Raw genomic sequence first — 21,024 nt, forward strand, 5'->3', positions numbered from 1 at the left:
GATAAAAGTGTTTATCTATATGAATGCTCTCAAGAGCTTCACTGTCCAACACAGTAGCCACTAGGTACGTGTGGCTCTTAAGCATTTGAAATGTGGCTAGTCCAAAATGACATCTGCTGTAACTATAAAATACTGTATTTTGAAGATTTAGTAAAAAAAAAAAGTTAACTCACTAATAACTTTTATATTGATTACATGTTGAAATAGTAATATTTGGATATATTGTATCAAATGGAATATATTTTAAAAATTAATTTTACTGCTTTTTATTGCATTAATGTGGCTGGTAGACATTTTAAAATTATTTATGTGGTTCGCATTTGTGTTGTGGCTCACATTATATTTCTCTTGGACAGTGCTGCTCTTGAGCATCAGACCTAAGGGCAGGGAATTTATCTTGCTCAAGTTTGGGTTCCTTACAGAACAATTATTGACATAATTTTTATATGCTTAAGAGAAACCCACTGATAATATTCTGTATTTGAGAGACTTCTCTTCCCAGTATTAAGGTCAGCCTCTCTTTAGCCAAACACCAGTTTCTGGTAATTGAAAAGGGCATTGCTTATTTGGAGAAAGCCAGAAAAGGTAGCCCTAAGCTAGGAAGTTGGGGGAGCTGGGGATGAGTTAAGGATGTAAGACTGGGCCATGCTTCTGCTAAAACAGGCAGCCTCAGATGTAGGACATTTGAACTCTTGAATCTATTAGGTTTTATTCATTTATCAGTTTGAAAACCCAAGAGCTCTAGCTTCAGGTGAGGCTTGATCCAGATGTCAAACAGTGAGACCAGAACTGAGTTTTCTCTCTCCATTTCTTGGATCTATTTCCTCTGTGTTTTTGCATTTATAGGCAGTCTTTCTCCTCTTCCACTGCCAGTAGCTTCCAGGGCCACAGTCTTCCAGATTTGTGTCCAGTGGAAGAAAAGGAAGCCCATTCCCTAATACCTCAAAGATAAGTCCAGAAATTGTCCAATTGGCCCTGATTACTCAAATTGGGGCTGTGTGCTTGTCTTAACCAGAGTCTTCAAGAAAACAGAGCCTGAGGCAAGGATTCGATGATTTTTTTTTTTTTTTTTTTTAGGTGCAAACCCATGGTAGCAAGGGTAAGAAAAGAAGGAAGTGTAGCAAGCAACAGTGTGAAGCAAATTGAAGTTGAATAGCCCTGGCTATTGCTTCATGTTGAGCCATGGTCCTCCATAGTGATTCCAGAGTAATTTTATAAAATTAAAATCCCTTGCTATCACTCTCTAGTCAAAAATCCTGTAGGATAAGGCCTAGATATTTATTTAGTAAATTCAGCCAAGACTTCAATTGTTCATCCAAAACTTCATAGATTTTGTGTAGTATTCCCTGAAGATGTGACACAAACTAAATCTGGGAGGATGAGTAGGAGCTAAAAAAGAAGTTAGGCAGAAGGAGGAAAAAATAGCATAGTTGATCACCAGAAACCATGAAATAGCATGGAATATTTGGAGGACCATAATATGTTTATGGCTGGAGAGAAGTACGCTTGGGGGGAAATTTGGGAGCCACTACTAGAAAAATAGGCAGTGCTCTATACCAAGTATTCTATTAAGGAATCTGACATTTAGCTTCAAGTTATAAGAAACCATTGAGGGATTTCAAGCAATAATTTGATTAGTTATATGTTTTAGTGTGACCACTCTAGCAGCAGTGGGGATGACAGAGAGATGAGTCCAGATTAGATATATAAAAAATATTTAGGAATCTATTTAAGCAGTTAGGAAATGCTAAGAGCCTGATTAAAGTACTGACAATGGGAATAGAGCAGAGGATATAAACTGAAGAGATCCTGAACAGAATGTATAGGACCTGGTGACTGATTGGGAAAGGTGACGGATGAGAGGGAGAAGTTTAAACTGGAGAATTGGATGAGTGGTGATACCACTTCCTGGATTAAGGAATACAGACTTTATTGAAAAAATTGAGTTGAGTTTTGGACACACTTTGAGGTGACTATGAGTTACCCAAGTGGAGATATCCAGTGGGATATTGAACATAATGTTTTCTCCTGGAACTCAGGAGAGATTTGTAAGATATAGATGTAGATGTAAGAGGCGTTCGGATGTTAACAAGATCAGACAAAATGTCTAGCTTGAGAAGAGAATTATGCCTAAGCACACAGTTCTGGGGAAGAACATTCACATAACCAACAGAAGGAGAAGTTCCTGTGGGATAAATCGAATGAATGAATAAGCACTGATAAAAGGCAAAGCCAGTGGGTAGGCTCTGAAGCATAATTTATGAAAGACTTCCTTGGGGCAATAGATCTGAGAAGTAAAAGTCTTACAATGGCGAAAAGCAGCTATGTTCAGCCATTAAGGGCAAGTGTTTGGAAAGCCAGGCTAACAAACTTAGAGGAAAAAATGCTCAAAAATATGACTTAGGTGAAAAGATGTGAGTAATTAAAGAAGGGGAGTCTCCATTTCTTCATCTATAAAGAGAGAAGTTTCAATTAGGTGAGTTCCTAGATCCTTTCCAGTTCTAAAGTTCTGATCTGATGAGCCAGCATTGAAGAGTGAGTAGGATATGGAATGCTATGAACAGTAACCCTTTCTTCTGCTCTCCTGCCCCTCCAGCACCTCCCCCCCGCTCCCCGGCCCCATTCACCACCACATCATCCACATGGTTCCCACAGAAGCTGAGATCTCTGCCTACAGTTGACTTGTTTAGTGGTGGGCGCCTGACCTAGCTGGGCCAGTAAGAGAGCTTCCCCATGATTTTGAGATAAGAAGTGAGAAAGAGAAGACAGTTTTTCTCTGAGTGATGGAAACCGAATATATGTAAAATCTAAAGCTGACGGTAACCGTGATTTGCAATGAGGTGTTGAAAACAAAAAAGAAAAGCCAGAATGAAGAAAACACAAGAAGCAGAGGTCGGAGATGGAGAGAAAACTGCCTGGGTTTTCCAAAGCGTTTCAGATCCTGATCTCAGTCCACTGTTATAATGTATCGCTGCCCTGAATTCCATGAGATACCCCAATATCCCTCTATTAACACCTCTCTTTGAGACTTAACTAACCTCAGTTGATTTCTGTTACTTGTAACTTAAAGATTCTCAACTAATATATTTGAGTGTAGTCAGAGCCCATAGAGGAAGGAGATAAGTAAATGGAAGAGGAAGCTGTAAGGTACAACTAGATGTAATGAAGGATCTTAAGTGCCAGGCTTTGGTTTATAACTGAGTAGTGGCTGTGGGGATGAAGATGAGGGGAAATCCATCAACATTTCACAGAATCACTAAAACTTTAATAAAACTTTACCAGAATGAAAAATGAACATATACAAAATTACTGTGGTCCTGACCTTGGCAGTCAGCTTTCACACATAATAAGCAATGTCAACTAATTAATTAATGCTCTCTTCATTAATTAATGTTTATTAATTAGAAAGTCGTGTCCTACCTCGTTTCTGTCTCCTTCCACATGTGAACTGTAACTAGCTAACACAGCCATCCTGTAAAATGCTACGTATGGTCAGTTAATCAGCTGTGGTATATCCTGCTATATTAAGTACCCTGACTCCATTGTCAGTTTTCCTCCATTCCAAAGGGGTTGCAGCCAAGATTATACTTGCTACGGCAGGTGGATCAGTCTCTTTAAAGGAACTCTACTTCATCAGACAGTTCCAGACTCAGAAGTCAGGGGCTGTAACAGTTGGTGGAGAGACGTCTTCTCCTTCTCCAGCTGAGACTTTGGTTGGTCTATTTGATAACATGCAGATTTCTCTCTGGCTCCAGGGATGGCAAGTGCCGCTCTTTATGGGGATGCAGCTCGGCTGGTACTTATAGGCTATGTTATTGAGAGAAGCTGATACTTCTTTAATGGATGATGGGGCTGTTGGCTCAGGAGATGCTTCAGCACCAGATATGGTTCCCACAGTTCTGTATCTTGCTGGTGGGAAAATAAATTGATCCAACCTCTATGAAGGTCAATTTGGCAGTATCCATCATACAAATGTGCATACGCTTTAGCACAGAAATTCCTGTTCTAGGAATTTACCCTATGCATGTACTTACATTGTGAGAAATAAAAATGCATGACTATTCATTGCAATATCATATAAATAAGAGATTGGAAATTCAAAAATCCATCTATAGTGAAGTGGCTAAAGTACATTCAAACCATGGAATACTATCAGCTATAAAAAAAGAATGAGGGGCTTCCCTAGTGGCACAGTGGTTGGGAGTCTGCCTGCTAATGCAGGGGACACAGGTTCGTGCCCCGGTCCGGGAGGATCCCACATGCCGTGGAGCAGCTGGGACTGTGAGCCATGGCTGCTGAGCCTGCGCATCTGGAGCCTGTGCTCCACAACGGGAGAGGCCACAACAGTGAGAGGCCCGCGTACCACAAAAAAAAAAAAAAAAAGAATGAGGAGGCACTTTGTTTACTGATATGGAATGACCTCCATGATATACAGTGAAGTAATAAAAGTAATATGTGTTTGTATGGGGGGCTGCCATTTATGCATAAAAAGTAAAAAATGTATATATGTATTCTCTTGGATTTAAACAGAAAGATCTCTGGAAGGGTGTACAGAAAACTTAGTTATAAAAAATGGTTGCCTCTGGTAGAATTTTGTGATGGGTGATGGAGGAAGAAGTCTTTTCACTTATACAACTGATTGTAACTTTTGAAGTTTATACCATGTGAGTTTTCCCCATTAAAAAAATTTTTTTTAATTAAAAAAATATAGGGGTGGTGATGTTTTAAACAGTAGTTCCCAAATGCTGGTCTGTAAATCAGTGAATGCCCATGATGAACAATTTATTAATCTACCATGAAATCATAAAAGTAATAATGTGTGAATTTTCTATAATGTTGAATTTAACTTGAAGGGCCATCTTTTATTCTTGATTAAGTACTTTGTGTGGAGATATTAGTAGACAGTAGTTATAAATGTAATGTTTATTTACACAATGGGCAAAATTAGAAGTTGGCATCATTATGTCAATTCCTCCAATTTAGTCCTGAAATTCGAAGCACAGAATCACTGATTTAGACCTGGCTTTTGTTCATGTTGAATAATCTGTTTTTAGGCATTATTCTGGAAGGCATTTCTCCTGTGTATTTCATGGTGTCGAGTAAGTGATGAATTATAGCTGAAGGCTTTTCCACATTCATTACATTCATAAGGTTTTTCTCCTGTGTGATGCCTCTGATGTTTCTTAAAGGATGAATCATGCCTGTAGGCTTTTCCACAGCGGTTGCATTCATACGCTTTCACTCCTGTATGAACAGTTTTATGGTTGCTAAGGTGTATCCTTTGCCTAAAGGCTTTCCCACATTCCTTACATTTGTAGGGTCTCTCCCCAGTATGGATTCTCTGGTGATGCGTTAGATAAGCTCTATGACTAAAGGTTTTACAACATGTGGTGCATGCATAGGGCTTCTCCCCAGTATGAATTCTTATATGTTCACTAAGGTGTCTAATCTGTCTAAAGGTTTTCCCACATTCATTGCATGTAAAGGGTTTCTCTCCAGAATGAGTTCTCAAATGTTGGATCAAGCTAATGTTCTGGCTGAAAGCTTTCTGACATTTATCACATACATAGGGTTTCTCACCAGTGTGAGTTCTATGATGTTGATTAAGAGATGAGCGATGTCTGAAGGCTTTACCACATTCTTCACATTCAAAGGGTTTCTCACCAGTATGGATTCTTTGGTGTGTGGTAAGGGATGCACTTTGACTAAAGGCCCTTCCGCATTCCTTACATCTGAAAGGTTTCTCACCAGTATGAATTCTCATGTGTTCGGTAAGGTGAATGGGTTGTTTGAAGACTTTTTCACATATATTACATTCGTAGGTTTTTGTTCTTATGTAACTTGTTGGATGATTAATCAAATCTGATTTGTATTTGTTTCTCTTTCTAGGTGTGTCATATTTATGGTGCCTCTGTTCTATAACAACATTTGAACTCACAATATTTTTGCCAAATTTGTAAGTTTCTTGGCCTCTCTTCTTATGGGTCAAGATGGTTTGTCTCACGTCTCTTCCATGGCTATCCTGGTGGCTTTCTAACTCATGATCATATTTTGAGACTTTTCTCAATGTGGAAAAAATGACATCATCCCTCATGAACCTTTCCATCATCATGCCATGATAGAACTGTTCCTGTAAAACGTCATTCTTTGCAGTTGATGCAGCTGTTTCTGTTTTACTCTTCAAGTCTGAAAGAAATGGAAAAAATGCAAATAACTCATATTCATTACGCTTCAAAAAATCAATTATTATACTGGGTATGGACTAGAGATTTAGATAACAATACATATAAAGTACATGAAGTTCTGAGTATATTTAAATATGGTTAGGCACTCTGGAGAGGTAATGGGAAATTAAGAAACAACCAGGTAAAAGTGTGATTTTATATATAGGGTAAAAATTTGAATATTTTAGTCCTCTTCTTTCTATTAATACTAAATAATGAAATTTCAGGGCTATGTCTTAACAGTGTCTTTTTAATTGATAACTACTTTTGGAAAACATTCTCAGAAAGATAAAAAGATTTCCCTCTTCCCACTCCAGCTAGTTCAAAAATAAGGTTTGAGGGAATTCCCTGGTGGTCCAGTGGTTAGGACTCTGCGCTTTTACTGCCAAGGGCTCGGGTTCAATACCTGGTCAGGGAGCTAAGATCCCACAAGCTGCACGGTGTGGCCAAAAAAAAAAACAAACAAAAAAATTTGAACTAAGGACATTCACAAGAATGTCAAGCTGTCTTTTACTGAAGCTTATATTAATACTTACATATTGTTCTGCTTCCTGCAGTTATTAATCTGTCCCTGGAAGTGTTAATTATACAAAGGAGACTTGTAAGAAACCCAGACTGCTATGTTGCTACTATTGCTATGTTCTATGAAAATATCCTTTCTTTAAAGGATATTTAAAATTCTGTTTTTTAAAATAATTTATTGCACCATTACTAATACTTCAACTGACAGTTCCATATTCCTGAAAAGTATAACTTCTTGTAGGATTTTTGGTTAACACAGAAGGATCATTTGTACTTCCAAATTCCAAATTCTAAATGAATAGATGCAAAAATAAAGTCTATGTTCTGCAGGCCCCTGATTCTGGTCCTGGATTAGGGAGAAGGAAGACGAGAAGAAGAAGATAGGGGAAGAGAGAACAGGCCATCTATGACCCCTTCCCAATTCGGTATCCAAGCTGAAGCAGGCCCAAGCTAGGGGAGGAGAGAAGATATAACTTTGAAGTTGGGAGTTTTTATTATTATACTGAATTACATATTTCACTAAAAGACTATTATTATTTAAAGGGACTGGACCACCTATGGGACCTCTCTGAGATTTCATCCAGAGGCAGGGAAAGAACATTCATGGTAGCTATTATTATTATTTTCCTTATTATAAGTTGAAAAAGAGAAAACCCAGGAGAATGTACAAATTATTGGAATTAATAACAGAGTGAAACAAGGTGGCTGGCTAGAAGATCAAAACCGGTTATGTTATTACACACTAGCAAAAAAGAGAAAACATAATTGAAAAAAGTTATACCATTTAAAATAGCAGGGAATTCCCTGGCGGTCCAGTGGTTAAGACTCCGTGCTCTCACTGCCAAGGGCCCGGGTTCAATCCCTGGTTGGGGAACTAAGATCCCACCAGCTGTGCAGGGTGGCCAAAAAAATAATATGAAATAGCAATAAAATATAAGTTCTTCAGGATGAATCTGACAAAAGATGTTCAATGTGTACAAGACTTTTACGGGGGAAAATACTTTATTTAAAAAAATTAGGAAATGTCAGTAAGTGGAGCAATATACCACACTCCTGGACAGTAGGACTCAATATCATAATATCAATTCCCTCCCAAATTGATCTATAAATTCAATTCTATTCCAATCAAAATACCACCAGAGTATTTGTGTGTGTGTGTGTGTGTGTGTGTGTGTGTGTAATTCATGCACTCATTATATAATTCATATGGAAAAGCAAGGGGCTAACAATAGCCAGGACAATTTTGAAGAACAAGATATTAAGTCTCACTATTAACTATAGTAATTAAGACAGCCTGGCATTAGAAACTTGGCAGGTGACAGAGTGGCATTAACTATTCAATAATTGGTTCTTGGACTGATTATCCACATGTAATAAGTTAAACTAGAGCTTCACCTCATACTACATATAAAATAAATTCAGATTTAACCTAAGTATGAAAATCAAAATCTTAAAGATATAAAATATTTTTTCTATAAATCAATAAGGAAAAAAGATAATATAAAAATTCACAAAGGATATAAACAAGTAGTTTACAGAAAAGGAATCCTGGATAGATGACCAATAAACATGAAAAATATGCTCCCTCTTATTAGTAATCAGGAAAATGAAACAAACCAACAAGATATTCACCCACTGAATTTATAAAAATGTGAAACTTTGAGAATGCCAAGTGTTGACAAAGATGCTGAGTTCTGGAACCTCTCAAAACCTGCTGATAGGAGTACTAATTGATGCAACTAGTTTGAAGAACAATTCTGTAAAACCTAGCAAAATGAAGGTGACCCAACAAGTCTGCTTCTATCAAATATCTCAGAGAAACACGAGAAGTTTTACACAAAGTTTTACTCCAGTATCTTTGTAATCCCCAAATTTAGAAACAGTACAAATGTCTATCAACAGGAAAATGGATAAATTGTGCTTTATTAATTCAACAGAAATGAATGAACCAGAACAATATGGATAAATATCAACGGTGTTGAATGAGAAAAGCAAGTGGAAAAGTATATATACCATTTATTTAAAGAATAAGAACATGCAAAACAGCATTATATATTGCTTGGGGGATATACACATGCAATACAAGTATGAAGATACATATACAAATGAAAATATTTAAACTCAGAAGAGTTGGTTGTTTCAAAAGGTAGGAGGGGAATAGCGGGGCTTAAACTCTGTTTTATTTCTTAATCTAGGTGGAAGTTACATAGAAATTTATTATAATGTTCTCTATGCCTTTCTGAATATCTAAAATATTTCATAATAAAAGCAAAGTTTAAGGAGATTGTTAAAAACCATTGGATTTGATGAGAAGGAATCCTGTGGTAATTTCTCTTGCAGGACTTTCCATAAACTAGTTATTACAATAAATAAAGATACTTGAGTTAAAGGGAGAGTGAGAATCAAAGCTAGGATTGTAAGCTGAAAAACTGGTGAAAAGTTGAAATAGAATTCAAGAGAGAAGATTAAAGATTTGTAGAATGCAGTGAGAGTCCTGAAAAGAGACCTGTTATCTTTGAGGAGAGACCATGTACATCTGACTGCTTAGGGAAGGAAGCTTTCGATTGGCAAACTTCAGGATACTGAAGAAAGAAGGAAAATCAAGTTTAACCTTAATGAAGAGAAGACTTCTTTTCCCTCCAACTTCAGAGACTTTTGCAAGGTTAGGTGAAGGAGAGGGGTGCAAAGGGAGGGGTAAAATCGGGTTCAGTGCATGCCTGTCCATCCTCTCAGCCTTCCCGCAGCCTGGGAAGATGCTGGGCACTCTGGCCTACATATTGAAAGGAACCATCTGCCTTGGTCTCACCTGAACTGGGATCTCCTGGGCCTTCTTTCTCTGTCATCCATGGTGCTTCTCCTTTCTCCAACTGGGAAATCACACTAGGTTTGGAAAGTTGACATCCTACTTATGGAGTGAAAAAAAGGGTATGAATATTTATGCTGAGGTCTAAGAACCATCCCTGGAATGTAGTTCCAATCCTCTGGTATTTAGGGTCTCTGAAAACAGAAAGGGGCACCACAGCATTTTTTTCTGTTCTCACTCTACAAAGTAAAACCGTTCCCCCAAGGGAGGGGATTCAGGTTATGTTCTGGCTTGATTTTCAAAGGAATGAGACGTCTATCTCCAACACAGAACCCAAGGCCAGGCTCCAGGGAATCTACAGCATTTAATAATTTAGGAATAGTAACTGTCCTGTAATGGGTAGGTTTCTGGACGTTATATGTAACCCATGCTTACCCACTGAGACCAGGTTCCCATAGTTCTCCAGCATCACCTCCCGGTACAGATTCCGGTGAGCAGGGGCCAGCTGCCCCCACTCCTCCTGGGTGAAGACCACAGATATGTCCTTGAAGGTCAACAGTTCCTAGAATATCAAATATATTCCTTTTCAGTCTGAGACCACCTCCATCAAGATCCAAGATGTTCTTACAGTATTCTAAATTCTGAGAGATTCTAAACTAGTTTTACTGGGAGCCTCCTCTGGATCTGTTTGGTGATTCTCGGAGACTACCATAAGTAATTAAACGTACAGAAGGACAGATGGTCATATATGTCTTAGAAAAAAATTAAGCAGGATAAGGGGAACAGGGAGAGCCACAGTGTGGATGGGGAGGATCTTTCACGTAGGGTGGCTGGGGAAGGCCTTCCTAAAAGGGTGATATTTGAACAGAGACATGAGCTCAGTGAGGAAAAGCCACGTGGAAATCTGAGGGGAGAGCCTTCCAGATGGGGACAAAGGACCTGAGGTGAGAGTGTCCTTGGCTTGTCTGAGAAACAGGAGAGTAGCCAGCATTGCTGGCGGTGGGCTAGTGAAGGGGAATGCAAGGAGATGAGATCAGAGGGGCTGGGGGAGGGAAGAGAGGCTTTTAGCACTTATTGTCACAAAGACCAGTGCATCCCTGCTGAGTTGAAATTCTGGGGCCCTGCTGGAGTTTAATGCAAGATGAACAAAACTGTCTGGGACTGTGGTCTAACCCCTCCCTAGCTCAAATACTGAAGAGATAAAAAGGATCAGCCCCTCAGCAGTGGTGGCATGGGGCACTGGTAGTTGGGTTAATCAGAAGTGAACTCAATCGAATTAAAGTGTATCTCAGCCAGAGCTCAGCCACAGCTCTAGGAAAAATATGAATAATCAGTCCCTCACCTTAACCACCAGTCAGAGGAAAAGGCTTAGAATCTTCTGTAAATAAATGGAACAAACAAAAGAAATAAACAGACTATATCTATGTATCTATCTATCCATATATACCTTTATTTGTTAATTGTTTATTTAACAAGAGAAATTATTCCTTAGCCCAGATATTCATGTTTCATAGTTCAGGAACACAGGTCAGTGACAAACTTCATGCAACTCAACCCAAAGAAATTCTTTACATTCTAAAATCACTTTGCACTCTGAAAGATACCAGCCTTCCTCATTGCCTCAAAATTTTTCATGGAACCACAATTTCTGTAGAAATCTGCATATGCCTTCTTTCTTGGTTCGGCCAAAGCAATCCTGTAGAAAGCTGCAACCCCCAGGATACAATGAATGCTCTAACAGTATGAAATAGCAGATGCTTGGCCAGGAGGCCATGCATCTGAGGTTTCGTCAAAGAACTGGAAACCATGGTAGTTATTCACCTCAACACCAACGTCCTTCCAGACTGATGGAGAAATGGACCTATCTATGCATATTTCATCCTCCACCATTCTTTTATACACAATATCTGAACTACAATAAAAAATTATTAGACATACAAAGAAGGAGGAATATCTGACCTATAATCAAGAAAATAAAAACATAAGAAGCAAACACCTAGGTAACCAAATCATTAGAATTAGCAGAAAAGAAGTTTAAATAAATTATTAAAATATATGTTGAAGAGGGCTTCCCTGGTGACACAGTGGTTAAGAACCTGCCTGCCAATTCAGGGGACACGTGTTCCAGCCCTAGTCCAGGAAGATCCCACATGCTGCAGAGCAACTAAGCCCGTGCACCATAACTACTGAAGCCTGCGCGCCCTAGAGCCTGTGCGCCACAACAAGAGAAGCCACCACAATGAGAAGCCTGCACACTGCAAGGAAGAGTAGCCTCCACTTCCTGCATCTAGAGAAAGCCTGCACACAGCAATGAAGACCCAACGCAGCCAAAAATAAATAAATAAATTTATTTTAAAAATAAAATATATGTTGAAGAATTTACAAAAAATATGGATAGAATAGGTGAAAACGTGGGGTTAATTGAGGAGAGAGAAATGCTAAAAAAGAACTAAAAGACAATTCTACAAGTGAAAAATACAATATCTGAAAAATCCACTGGATGGGCTTAATAACAGATGGACCCTGATGAAGACAAAATCAGTGAAACTTAACACAGGTCAACAGATAGTATTCAAATGGAAACACCAAGAGAGAAAAAGAAAAAAAAAAACCAAAAAAAAACCTGGGATAATATCAAGTAGTCTAATATACATGTAATTAGAATCTAAGAAGGAGAAGAGAGAATGAGCAGAAAAAAATATTTGAAGAAATAAAGGCTGAAAAATTTCCAAATTTGAGTAAAAATTCAATCCAAAAGCCAGCAAACCCTCCATGGGGGGGGGGGAAATTCAGAGAATATCATGTCTATGCACATCATTAAAACTGCTGAAGAGCAAAGATAAAAGGGAAGAACATAAAAGTAGTGAAAAAAAGGTAGGAAAGGAGGAACAAAAAAAAAAAGAAAAGTTGGTATAAAACAAAGGAACAAACAGAAAGACATGTCACATCTGGGGAAAGAATAAGAATAATAGCTGACTTCTCATCTGAAACAATACAAGCCACAAAATCATGGAACATCTTTAAAGTGCTTAAAAGAAAAAACAGTCACCCTAGAATTCTATATTCAGTAAAAGATTCTCAAATAGGAAGACCATATAAAGACATTTTTAGATCACCAAAGCTGTGAGAATTCATCATCAGAACACCCCCACTATAGGAAATGCTAAATGACATTCTTTAGGCTGAAGGGAAATAATGTCAGTTAGAAACTTGGAACTTGGTGGTGGGATGAATTGGGAGATACTGATTGACATATATACACTGATATGTATAAAATAGACAACTAATAAGAACCTGCTGTATAAAAAATAAATAAAATAAAATTCAAAAGTTAAAAAAAGGGCTTCCCTGGTGGCGCAGTGGTTGAGAGTCCGCCTGCCGATGCAGGGGACACGGGTTCGTGCCCCAGTCTGGGAAGATCCCACATGCCATGGAGCGGCTGGGCCCGTGAGCCATGGCCGCTGAGCCTGTGCATCCGGAGCCTGTGCTCCACAACGGGAGAGGCCACAACAGTGAGAGGCCCGCGTACAGCAAAAAAAAAAAAAAAAAAAAAAGTTAAAAAAAAAAACTTGGAACTAAAGGAAGGAATGAAAAGTGCTTGAATTGGTAAATGTGTGCAAAGATGAAAGGCTCGTTTTTTTTTCCTTTTCTTAATTTCTTATAAGACAATTTACTGTTAAAAGCAAAAATAAGAACAATGTATTATGGGGTGTATAAGATGTAAAGTGAAAAGCATGATGACAATACACAAAGAATGGGAAGAGTAAATGGGAAAATAAGGCTTTCAAATTATATGTGAAACAGTATAGTAATAATTCAACTGTGACATGTGAAAAATGCATATTGTAATAGCTAGAGCAACCACTAAAAACAAATGAAACAGCTAAAAAAGTCATTAGAGGACATAAAATAGAATACTAAATAAACTGCACAATCCAAAAGAAGGCAGGAGAGGAACAAATAAACAAAAGAATAGATTTGACAAACAGCAAACAAAGAACAAGAATATACACTTAAATCCCACCACATCAATGATTATGTAACTGTAAATGTCCTAAGCAAGCACAACCCAGCTATATTTTAGAAGGTCACACTTTAAATATAAAGGCACAAATAAGTTAAAAGTAAAAGAATGAGGGACTTCCCTGGTGGCACAGTGGTTAACAATCTGCCTGCCAATGCAGGGGACACGGGTTTGATTCCCTGGTCCAGGAAGATCCCACATGCCACGGAGCAACTAAGCCCGTGTGCCACAACTACTGAGCCTGCACTCTAGAGCCCACGAACCACAACTACTGAGCCCGCATGCCACAACTACTGAAGCCCATGCGCCTAGAGCCCGTGCTCCACAACAAGAGAAGCCACCACAATGAGAAGCCCGCGCACCACAATGAAGAGTAGCCCCCACTCGCCACAACTAGAGAAAGCCCAGGCGCAGCAACAAAGACCCAATGCAGCCAAAAATAAATAAATAAATAAATTTTAAAAAAGAAAGTAAAAGAATGAGAAAAAGCTATCCTATACCAACAATAACTAAAAACACTGGAGGAGCTATGTTAAATCAGACAAAGTGGGCTTAGGAAAAAGAATATTATGAGGCATAAAGAAGAGACATTTCGTAATGATAAATGGTCAGTCCATCAAGAAGACAACAATCCTATGTGTTTATGCACCTGATAACAGAATTCAAAATAAATAAAGCAGAGTTGACAGAACTAAAGGGAGATATAGATGAAACTATAATAATTAGAGATTTTAACACTCCTCTCAGTAAATGACGGAACAAGTAGACAAAAATTCATCAAGGATATAGATTTGAACAACCTGTCAACCAACTTAACCTAACTGACATTTGTAGAGCACTATACCTAACCACTGCAGCATATAAATTCTTTTTTTTTTAGATTCTTTTTTAAAGTAAACTTTTTATTTTGAGATTACAGATTTATTATATAATTTTAATTGTAGATTTACATGCAGTTGTAAGAAATAATGCAGAGATCCCATGTACTCTCTACTGGGGGTAAAACAGAGTTTTAATTGGAAAGGGGCACAAGGGAACATTCTGAGATGGTGGAAATGCTCTATATCTTGATTTGGTTACATGGTATATATATATGTCAAAATAGAACTATGTACTCCCTTAAGTGTATTTTCCTATATGTAAATTACAACTCAATTTTAAGAAATTTAATCTTATCCCAGTGCTAAGAATCCCACCAGTTTTTGACAAATGTCAGTCAGGTGGTAAGAATTCCAGATAAGTGGAATGTAGATATAAGATACCTCTTCAAATAATTAGAATATTATTACTTCTTCCATATTACCAGAAATAACCCTGGAATACATTTCAATCCTAAAAGGTGTTAGCATCTGAATTAACAGAGGAAACTGGGATTGTAAACAGCTAAAAAAAATCACCGAGCAAGTAAATACAGGAGATGAGTTCAAATCCTGTACCATCTAATTTCAGAACCCAAGTTCTCACCTAAAACTCTTCAGTCCTCGAATAACATCTCCTCTTTAACAGTCTTCCTTTCTCGTTTATTCTACAGTTTTCCTTCTGTTTCACCTATGCTTCTACCAGGTGGTAAGGACACAGTTTCCACACCCTGTTGTAACCGCCCAGCCTGTCTAATGTGTATGTTCTGTGGCCTGACCATTTCTTCTCTTCTCACGTCTTTGGCTGCAGTTTGACCTCTGCTCCAGACACTATTCTAAGGGCCACCTCATGAAGTGATAGATGTACCTCACTAAAAATGTCAAAACTTTATTCTCACTAAGTTTGTTTTTGACTATGAAATACTCATAAAAATTGAGGTTTGGGCTTCCCTGGTGGCGCAGCAGTTGAGAGTCCGCCTGCCAATGCAGGGGACACGGGTTCGTGCCCCGGTCCAGGAAGATCCCACATGCTGCGGAGCGGCTAGGCCTGTGAGCCGTGGCCGCTGAGCCTGCGCGTCCGGAGCCTGCGCGTCCGGAGCCTGTGCTCCGCAACGGGAGAGGCCACAGCAGTGAGAGGCCCACGTACCGCAAAAAAAAAAAAAAAAAATTGAGGTTTATCGGACTTCCCTGGTGGCGCAGTGGTTAAGAATCCGCTTGCCAATGCAGGGGACATGGGTTCCATCCCTGGTTCGGAAAGATCCCACATGTCGCGAAGCAACTAAGCCTGTGCACCACAACTACTGAGCCTGCGCTCTAGAGCCCACGAGCCACAACTGCTGAGCCCACAAGCCACAACTACTGAAGCCCACGTGCCTAAAGCCCGTGCTCCGCAACAAGAGAAGCCACTGCAGTGAGAAGCCCGCACACTGCAACGAAGAATAGCCCCCGCTCGCCCCAACTAGAGAAAGCCCACATGCAGCAACAAAGACCCAATGCAGCCAAAAATAAATAAATAAATTATTTTTAAAAAATTGAGGTTTATCTTAGGTCCCAAGTTTTTAGGGGCTAGAATTTATATCACTCATTTTGCTTTCTCTACAAAAATTCGCACGTTAGATCTAGACGTTGGTTAGAAACAAGTGTTTTCTATGAGTAAGGAAACTGCTGCCACTGCGGCCCAGTTTTCTGTAAAAGACTAACTTGCACTGAGTTCCCTGGGTGAAATTCGTTAGCCTCAATATACCCCAACTCCCCAGGAAAGGGCAAGTTATAATCTTAAAAACCAAAAAGCATGTCAAGAAAGTGACAGGAAACTTCAACCCACTTGGGAGTCTGTTGTCCGGGTCCCGGGAGTCACTTCATCCTTTAAACTTTCTCCCTGGGTCTCATCAGCATCTTGAGACAGCAGAGCTGAGGAAGGAAAAGAGCCAGAAAGTTTGCATCTCCCCAAACCCCCCAAATAGAAAAACTGCCTGTAGATCTGCTGAATATGGCCCCCCTCTCAAACATTCACAGAGGGACATTCAGAGCAACTCAAGAGCAGACTGGAGCCTCCTTAATGAGGAGGATCTGCAGGGCATTGCTTTGGGCATTAATGCTTTCCAATGGCCAGTGCTGGTACAAAAGCACAGACCTACCAGGCCACTCCTTTGTTCAAAGGTTCCCGACAAGAAAGAAAAATACAAACACCTCCCATGGACTTCAAGGCACTCTATAATCTGCCTGAAGCACATTTCCCCAGCATTAGTTTCCTCTAACCACCATCCTTTATCTGTGGGACACATACACTGACCACATTCTTAACCCTTAGTTAGACTAGAACAGTCTCCATTCTCTGAACCACTCTTCAAGGTACCCACTTTTGTATCTTTTCCTCAATTCTTCCGTAAAAAAAGCTTAGACATCTTTTAAGGCCCAATTCAATGCTACCTGCTTTGTGAAATTTTCTCTGATAAGTACAATCAGAAGAATGTTTCCTGTCTATTGTCTTCCAAAAGAATTTTACCATAGAATGTATTTAGGCTACTTTCTATTCTTTTGATCTGAGTATGTGTCCATCTCCATCAATTAATAATTAGCATTAGAGATCATTATTCATTTTTCCATCCATCAAGATGCTTAGCAAAGTCCCCTGCCTGACAGAGTTAGAATATAACAAATACAAGCTGGATTTGAAGTGTTATAGGTATGAACTAAGAGACCACATGAGACATACAAATTCCCCTGTCCACCCATCTATTCTGACCCAACCACCAAATACTGTGTAATCTTGGTTATGTTTCCCACTGAACTCATATATTTCAAGGTAAAATGAGAGTAACTAAGCATGTCATTCCTTCTTCCTGGCAGGAGATGAAAAGAAAGAAAAAAATATTGGTTTGGGGTTAAAATGACTGAAACTTGTGAAGGAAAACCACTGGAGGGCTTAAGAAAGTAGAAACCTTTGACCCCAATGTCTGTGAGTCACACTTACACACTTGGGAGCCGCTGGTGGGGAACACCCTGAATTCTGTCTTCCTGTCCTGTTCATTCGAGGACACGAGATGGGAGCAGCATGGCACACGTGTCGCAAAGATCCAGTGCCCAGAGCCCAACATTTTCTCTCACAGCTATCCCTTTCCCCAAAGCCATAAGCATGAGCCCCAAGGACCTCCTTTCCTCCAATTTTCTCCCCTAGAGACACCTCAATGATGTGTGTACCTATCTTTCTGCAAGCAAACTGAGACCCCTTCCTCTACCTCCATCCCCTCCCTCCATCAGCCTCTCTCACCTTCTCCTTCAAACATCTTGGTCACGTCCTCCCACAGGGGCGCCCCTTCCTTGGCCTTCTGTGGATGGTGCAACTTCACCCAGGTGCTGGCCTCAGTGGGCAGGGTAATCAGGAGCTGCTGTAGCATGATGATGCCACCCGACTGGCCTTGTCCACTTCTGGGGAGGACACTGCCAGAGCCTCTGCTGAGACGCCTCACAGTTGTATGGTCCTCCTCTGATCACAATCTCCTGCCCTCAGGACTTTGGCCTGAGGACTTTGGTCCCTGCGGCACCAGAACCTGGGGGCTCCTAGAGGCTAATGTGGCTTTAACAGCCCTGAAAAAGTGACTCCTTTCTGAAATTAAGTACTGCCTGCTTGGGAGGCGGCCGGTTGAGTAGGTCTGAGTACATGCCTCTTCATATTCTTCTAGAGGAGCAAAAGGCAGGAGAGGAGGGACCCAGAAAACTGATCATACAGCTAGAACTCCAGAACTTGCGGAAATATATTTAAAACTGCAAAAGATCCAAAAACAAAGATGTGGCATCAGTGTGGAAGTAAGTATAATCGGTGCTTTGGATGCGGCTTTAATTTCCAGTTCTATACACACTTCCATAAACAGCCAGTGACACACAAACACCAAGGATACACAAACATACACAATCCCTGTCTTGACTTCCTTCCTTGTAAGCTGCATGCATCTTCTGCCTGGATACAGACGTGGGAGTTAAGAGGGCAAGTTTAGAAACCAGACAGCCTGGGTTAGAATCCTGACACTTGCACTTCAAAGCTCTAAGACACTTCAATTCTCTGAGCTTCAGTCTCATCATCTAGAAAATGCAGATAATAAATGTACTTCATAGGGCTGTAACAATGTTGGGAATACAGTGCCTTCATAGACATTATTAGAAACATTTTGCTTTAATGTTGCAATCATAGCATTACCTTTTAAAATTATTTTTTAAAAACAATTACAGATCTGAATTTAAACTTCAAGTATCTCAACTGATGGAATAATCACATAGCTGTGTTTTCACACGGGCAAGTAGTGACAGACACATCACCACCCACGTGGATGCCCAGAAGCTGGCAAGTCCTTTTAACCTCTGGGTTAAGATACAACCTGCTTTCAGAAATGTTCAACTGGGGGAGAGGGGTATGTCTTCAAACGGAGGAAATATAGTACTTTGAATATAATGAGGACTATTGCATAACTGTTTGTAGCAGGAAAATTTGGAAACAGCCTAAATTCATCATCTCATCGAAACCCCTGGCATCTGGACATGTGCCTCCACAGCGACCAGGTCCAGTGTATCCCGGCCCCAAGAACAGTCCTAGTCCTAGCTCCCTGGAAAGGGAGCTGGCCTAACTTTTTGGAGTTTGTGGGGCAGGCTTCTTCTTGTTTTCAGCTGTGACTGATGCAGAGAAAGGAGCAGCATCCTATGGATAGGAGCATGTGGAAAATATCCTAACCCTGATTAAATAGAAAGTAAAATGGCTTGTTACCAAAGTGAGGAAACTTTCGAATCTTATGAAATGGTTAAAAACAGAGAAGCTTCATTTCGAGATGCCCCTTCTCACTGCTCCCAGACGTGCCTCCCTCGGACTTAGAGACTTGCAGACACAGGCAGCTTAGCTTCCTACTCACCAGACCGGCCTTGGACGCTGGCAGGACGAGAGATGGGGGCGTGAGAGAGCCCGTTCTTGAGGCTTTCAGCTCCAGAGGGTGTCTCTTTAGAGAAGGGCCGTGGGTGACGGATTTTGTTCTTTCCCGGCCTTTTATAGACAGACCACATCCCCACCCAACACAATGATTCTTTTAAAAACGCCCAACGTTCACGCAGGCTTCCTTCGGAAGCTCAGAGGACTATCGGCCTCCGGACGGGACCGGGGAATCTTTTCCAAATTCCCAAGAGGCGGCCTAGGGCGGGTGCTGCGGCACCAGATGAACCCACCGCCCCTCCAAGGTATCCTTTCCCGGCCGCACCCCCGGGAGCGGGGCTTTGGGGGCCACAATGCGAGGGGTGCCCAGAACCGGCTTCCCGCAGACCCGGGCGAGGATACAGCTCGCCGGCCGCTGCTTTGATGCCGGCCCGGTGGCAGCAGCCAGGCCCACCGGCGCCCAGCCTCCTGGGCCGCAGCCCGGGTGTCCCGGCGCCTCCACCCTCCCGGCGCGCCGTGGCCTTTGCCCGTGTACCGGTCGCTCTCGCCCGGGCCCTGGCGGGTTCGGGGTGCGGCCCCAGATGCTGCGGTGCAGCCACAAACCCCGGCGCCCGCCCTTCTTCCGGCGGCTCAGCACGCCTGGCCGCCCGCTCCGCCCACGGGGAGCCGCGAGGGCCCCGCCCTCTCCAGGGAGGCAGGCGCTCCGGAAAACCCGGAACCCGGACTATGCCGGACTCCCCCACGGCACGCGTGTCCCCAGGGCTGCCAGACCCTGGTCAGCGGCCACCCAGGCGGACCGCCTGCGTTTCCTGACTGTGGTCCCAAGAGACTAGGTGGCCCGCCCAGCTCTTCTGGTGGGGAAGCCCTTTCTCTGTCGTTCATTCGTTCATTTATTCAACTATCTTCTGAGTGCCTAGATCTGCCACACATTGTTACAGGCTCTGGGGAGATACCAGTTATCAAAACGCAGTCCCTGCTTTCTTGGATCTTAATTCTGGCAAAATTAAATAGATAATAATAATGTAGAAAGGGAATATTGCCATTCCAGTAAACAACAAATTGCCTGCCATCAAGCCATCAGCCACTGCAGCCCTCCACTGAGGGGAATTCAGGATGGGGACAAACAGGAAACACTCTGCACTCTGGATACTGGCCCTAGATAGTTAAGATGCGTATCTAAGGAATAATTTCAATGAGCCCAGACTCTTGCATCTTCCCATAGATAGGAAAGCACTAAAATCATTAAGATTTTTTGAGATGTCCGTAGATTAACAGTAATCTTTTTATGTTTGACTACATGTCTTTCTTCAGCAAAAAATCCTATGTATCCTGGCTCCTCCATTACCTCTTCAAAGCAGTTCCTCAGAGCTATCCGAGAGGCTGTCTCCCAGGCTATAGTCCTCAGCAAGTTCCCCAAATGAAACTTAACATGCAGCTTTTAGGTTGTGCACTTTTCTTCAGCCCACGATAAATAGAAAAATAAAGAGATAATCCCCCAAGTGATGGTAAGGGCTATGAAGAAAAAGGAGGCAGCGTGTGGAGAGGGAGATAGGCGATGACTGGAGTTCCTCTTTCTGGTAACAGTGGGCTAGCGTCTTTATATCAACCCACCTCAGGAAACAACAAATTAAAAAATAAAACTCTGGAATACATGCAGAGTATGTGAAGTTCTTAAAGGAATG

The 21,024-nt window shown here is 41.0% G+C and overlaps 1 protein-coding gene across 11 annotated transcripts; it reads right to left on the reverse strand.

Moving 5' to 3' along the window:
* Positions 1–4,841: 4,841 nt before the first annotated feature.
* Positions 4,842–19,962, reverse strand: ZFP69 (ZFP69 zinc finger protein). Of its 11 annotated transcripts, none has more exons than XM_060140422.1 (7): positions 19,329–19,447; positions 17,702–18,510; positions 16,256–16,341; positions 9,985–10,111; positions 9,553–9,651; positions 7,528–7,635; positions 4,842–6,186 (listed from the first exon to the last, which is right to left on the reverse strand). In XM_060140422.1, exons 2-7 carry the CDS (start codon positions 17,826–17,828, stop codon positions 5,051–5,053), a joined length of 1,683 nt encoding a protein of 560 aa, XP_059996405.1. In that variant the 5' UTR covers positions 17,829–18,510; positions 19,329–19,447; the 3' UTR covers positions 4,842–5,050. The 11 variants fall into 11 exon arrangements, with proteins under 11 accessions (XP_059996405.1, XP_059996407.1, XP_059996406.1 ...); XM_060140424.1 differs by having other exon boundaries at positions 17,702–18,195; positions 19,329–19,444; XM_060140423.1 differs by having other exon boundaries at positions 17,702–18,388; positions 19,329–19,422.
* Between the last annotated feature and the right edge of the window lie 1,062 nt (positions 19,963–21,024).

The sequence above is a fragment of the Lagenorhynchus albirostris genome, chromosome 2, assembly GCF_949774975.1.
Source record: "Lagenorhynchus albirostris chromosome 2, mLagAlb1.1, whole genome shotgun sequence".
In the NCBI taxonomy this organism is placed as follows: Eukaryota; Metazoa; Chordata; class Mammalia; order Artiodactyla; family Delphinidae; genus Lagenorhynchus; species Lagenorhynchus albirostris.

Excerpts from the sequence above, each read along its gene's own strand:
- ZFP69 (XM_060140420.1), bottom strand. The coding sequence starts at position 19,476 with ATGTGGTCTGTCTATAAAAGGCCGGGAAAGAACAAAATCCGTCACCCA. Across the intron at positions 10,112-16,255 it reads CCCGGACAACAGACTCCCAA|GAACTGTTGACCTTCAAGGA; the intron begins GTGGGTTGAAGT and ends TTGATATTCTAG. Across the intron at positions 6,187-7,527 it reads ATTCCCTGCTATTTTAAATG|ACTTGAAGAGTAAAACAGAA; the intron begins GTATAACTTTTT and ends CATTTCTTTCAG.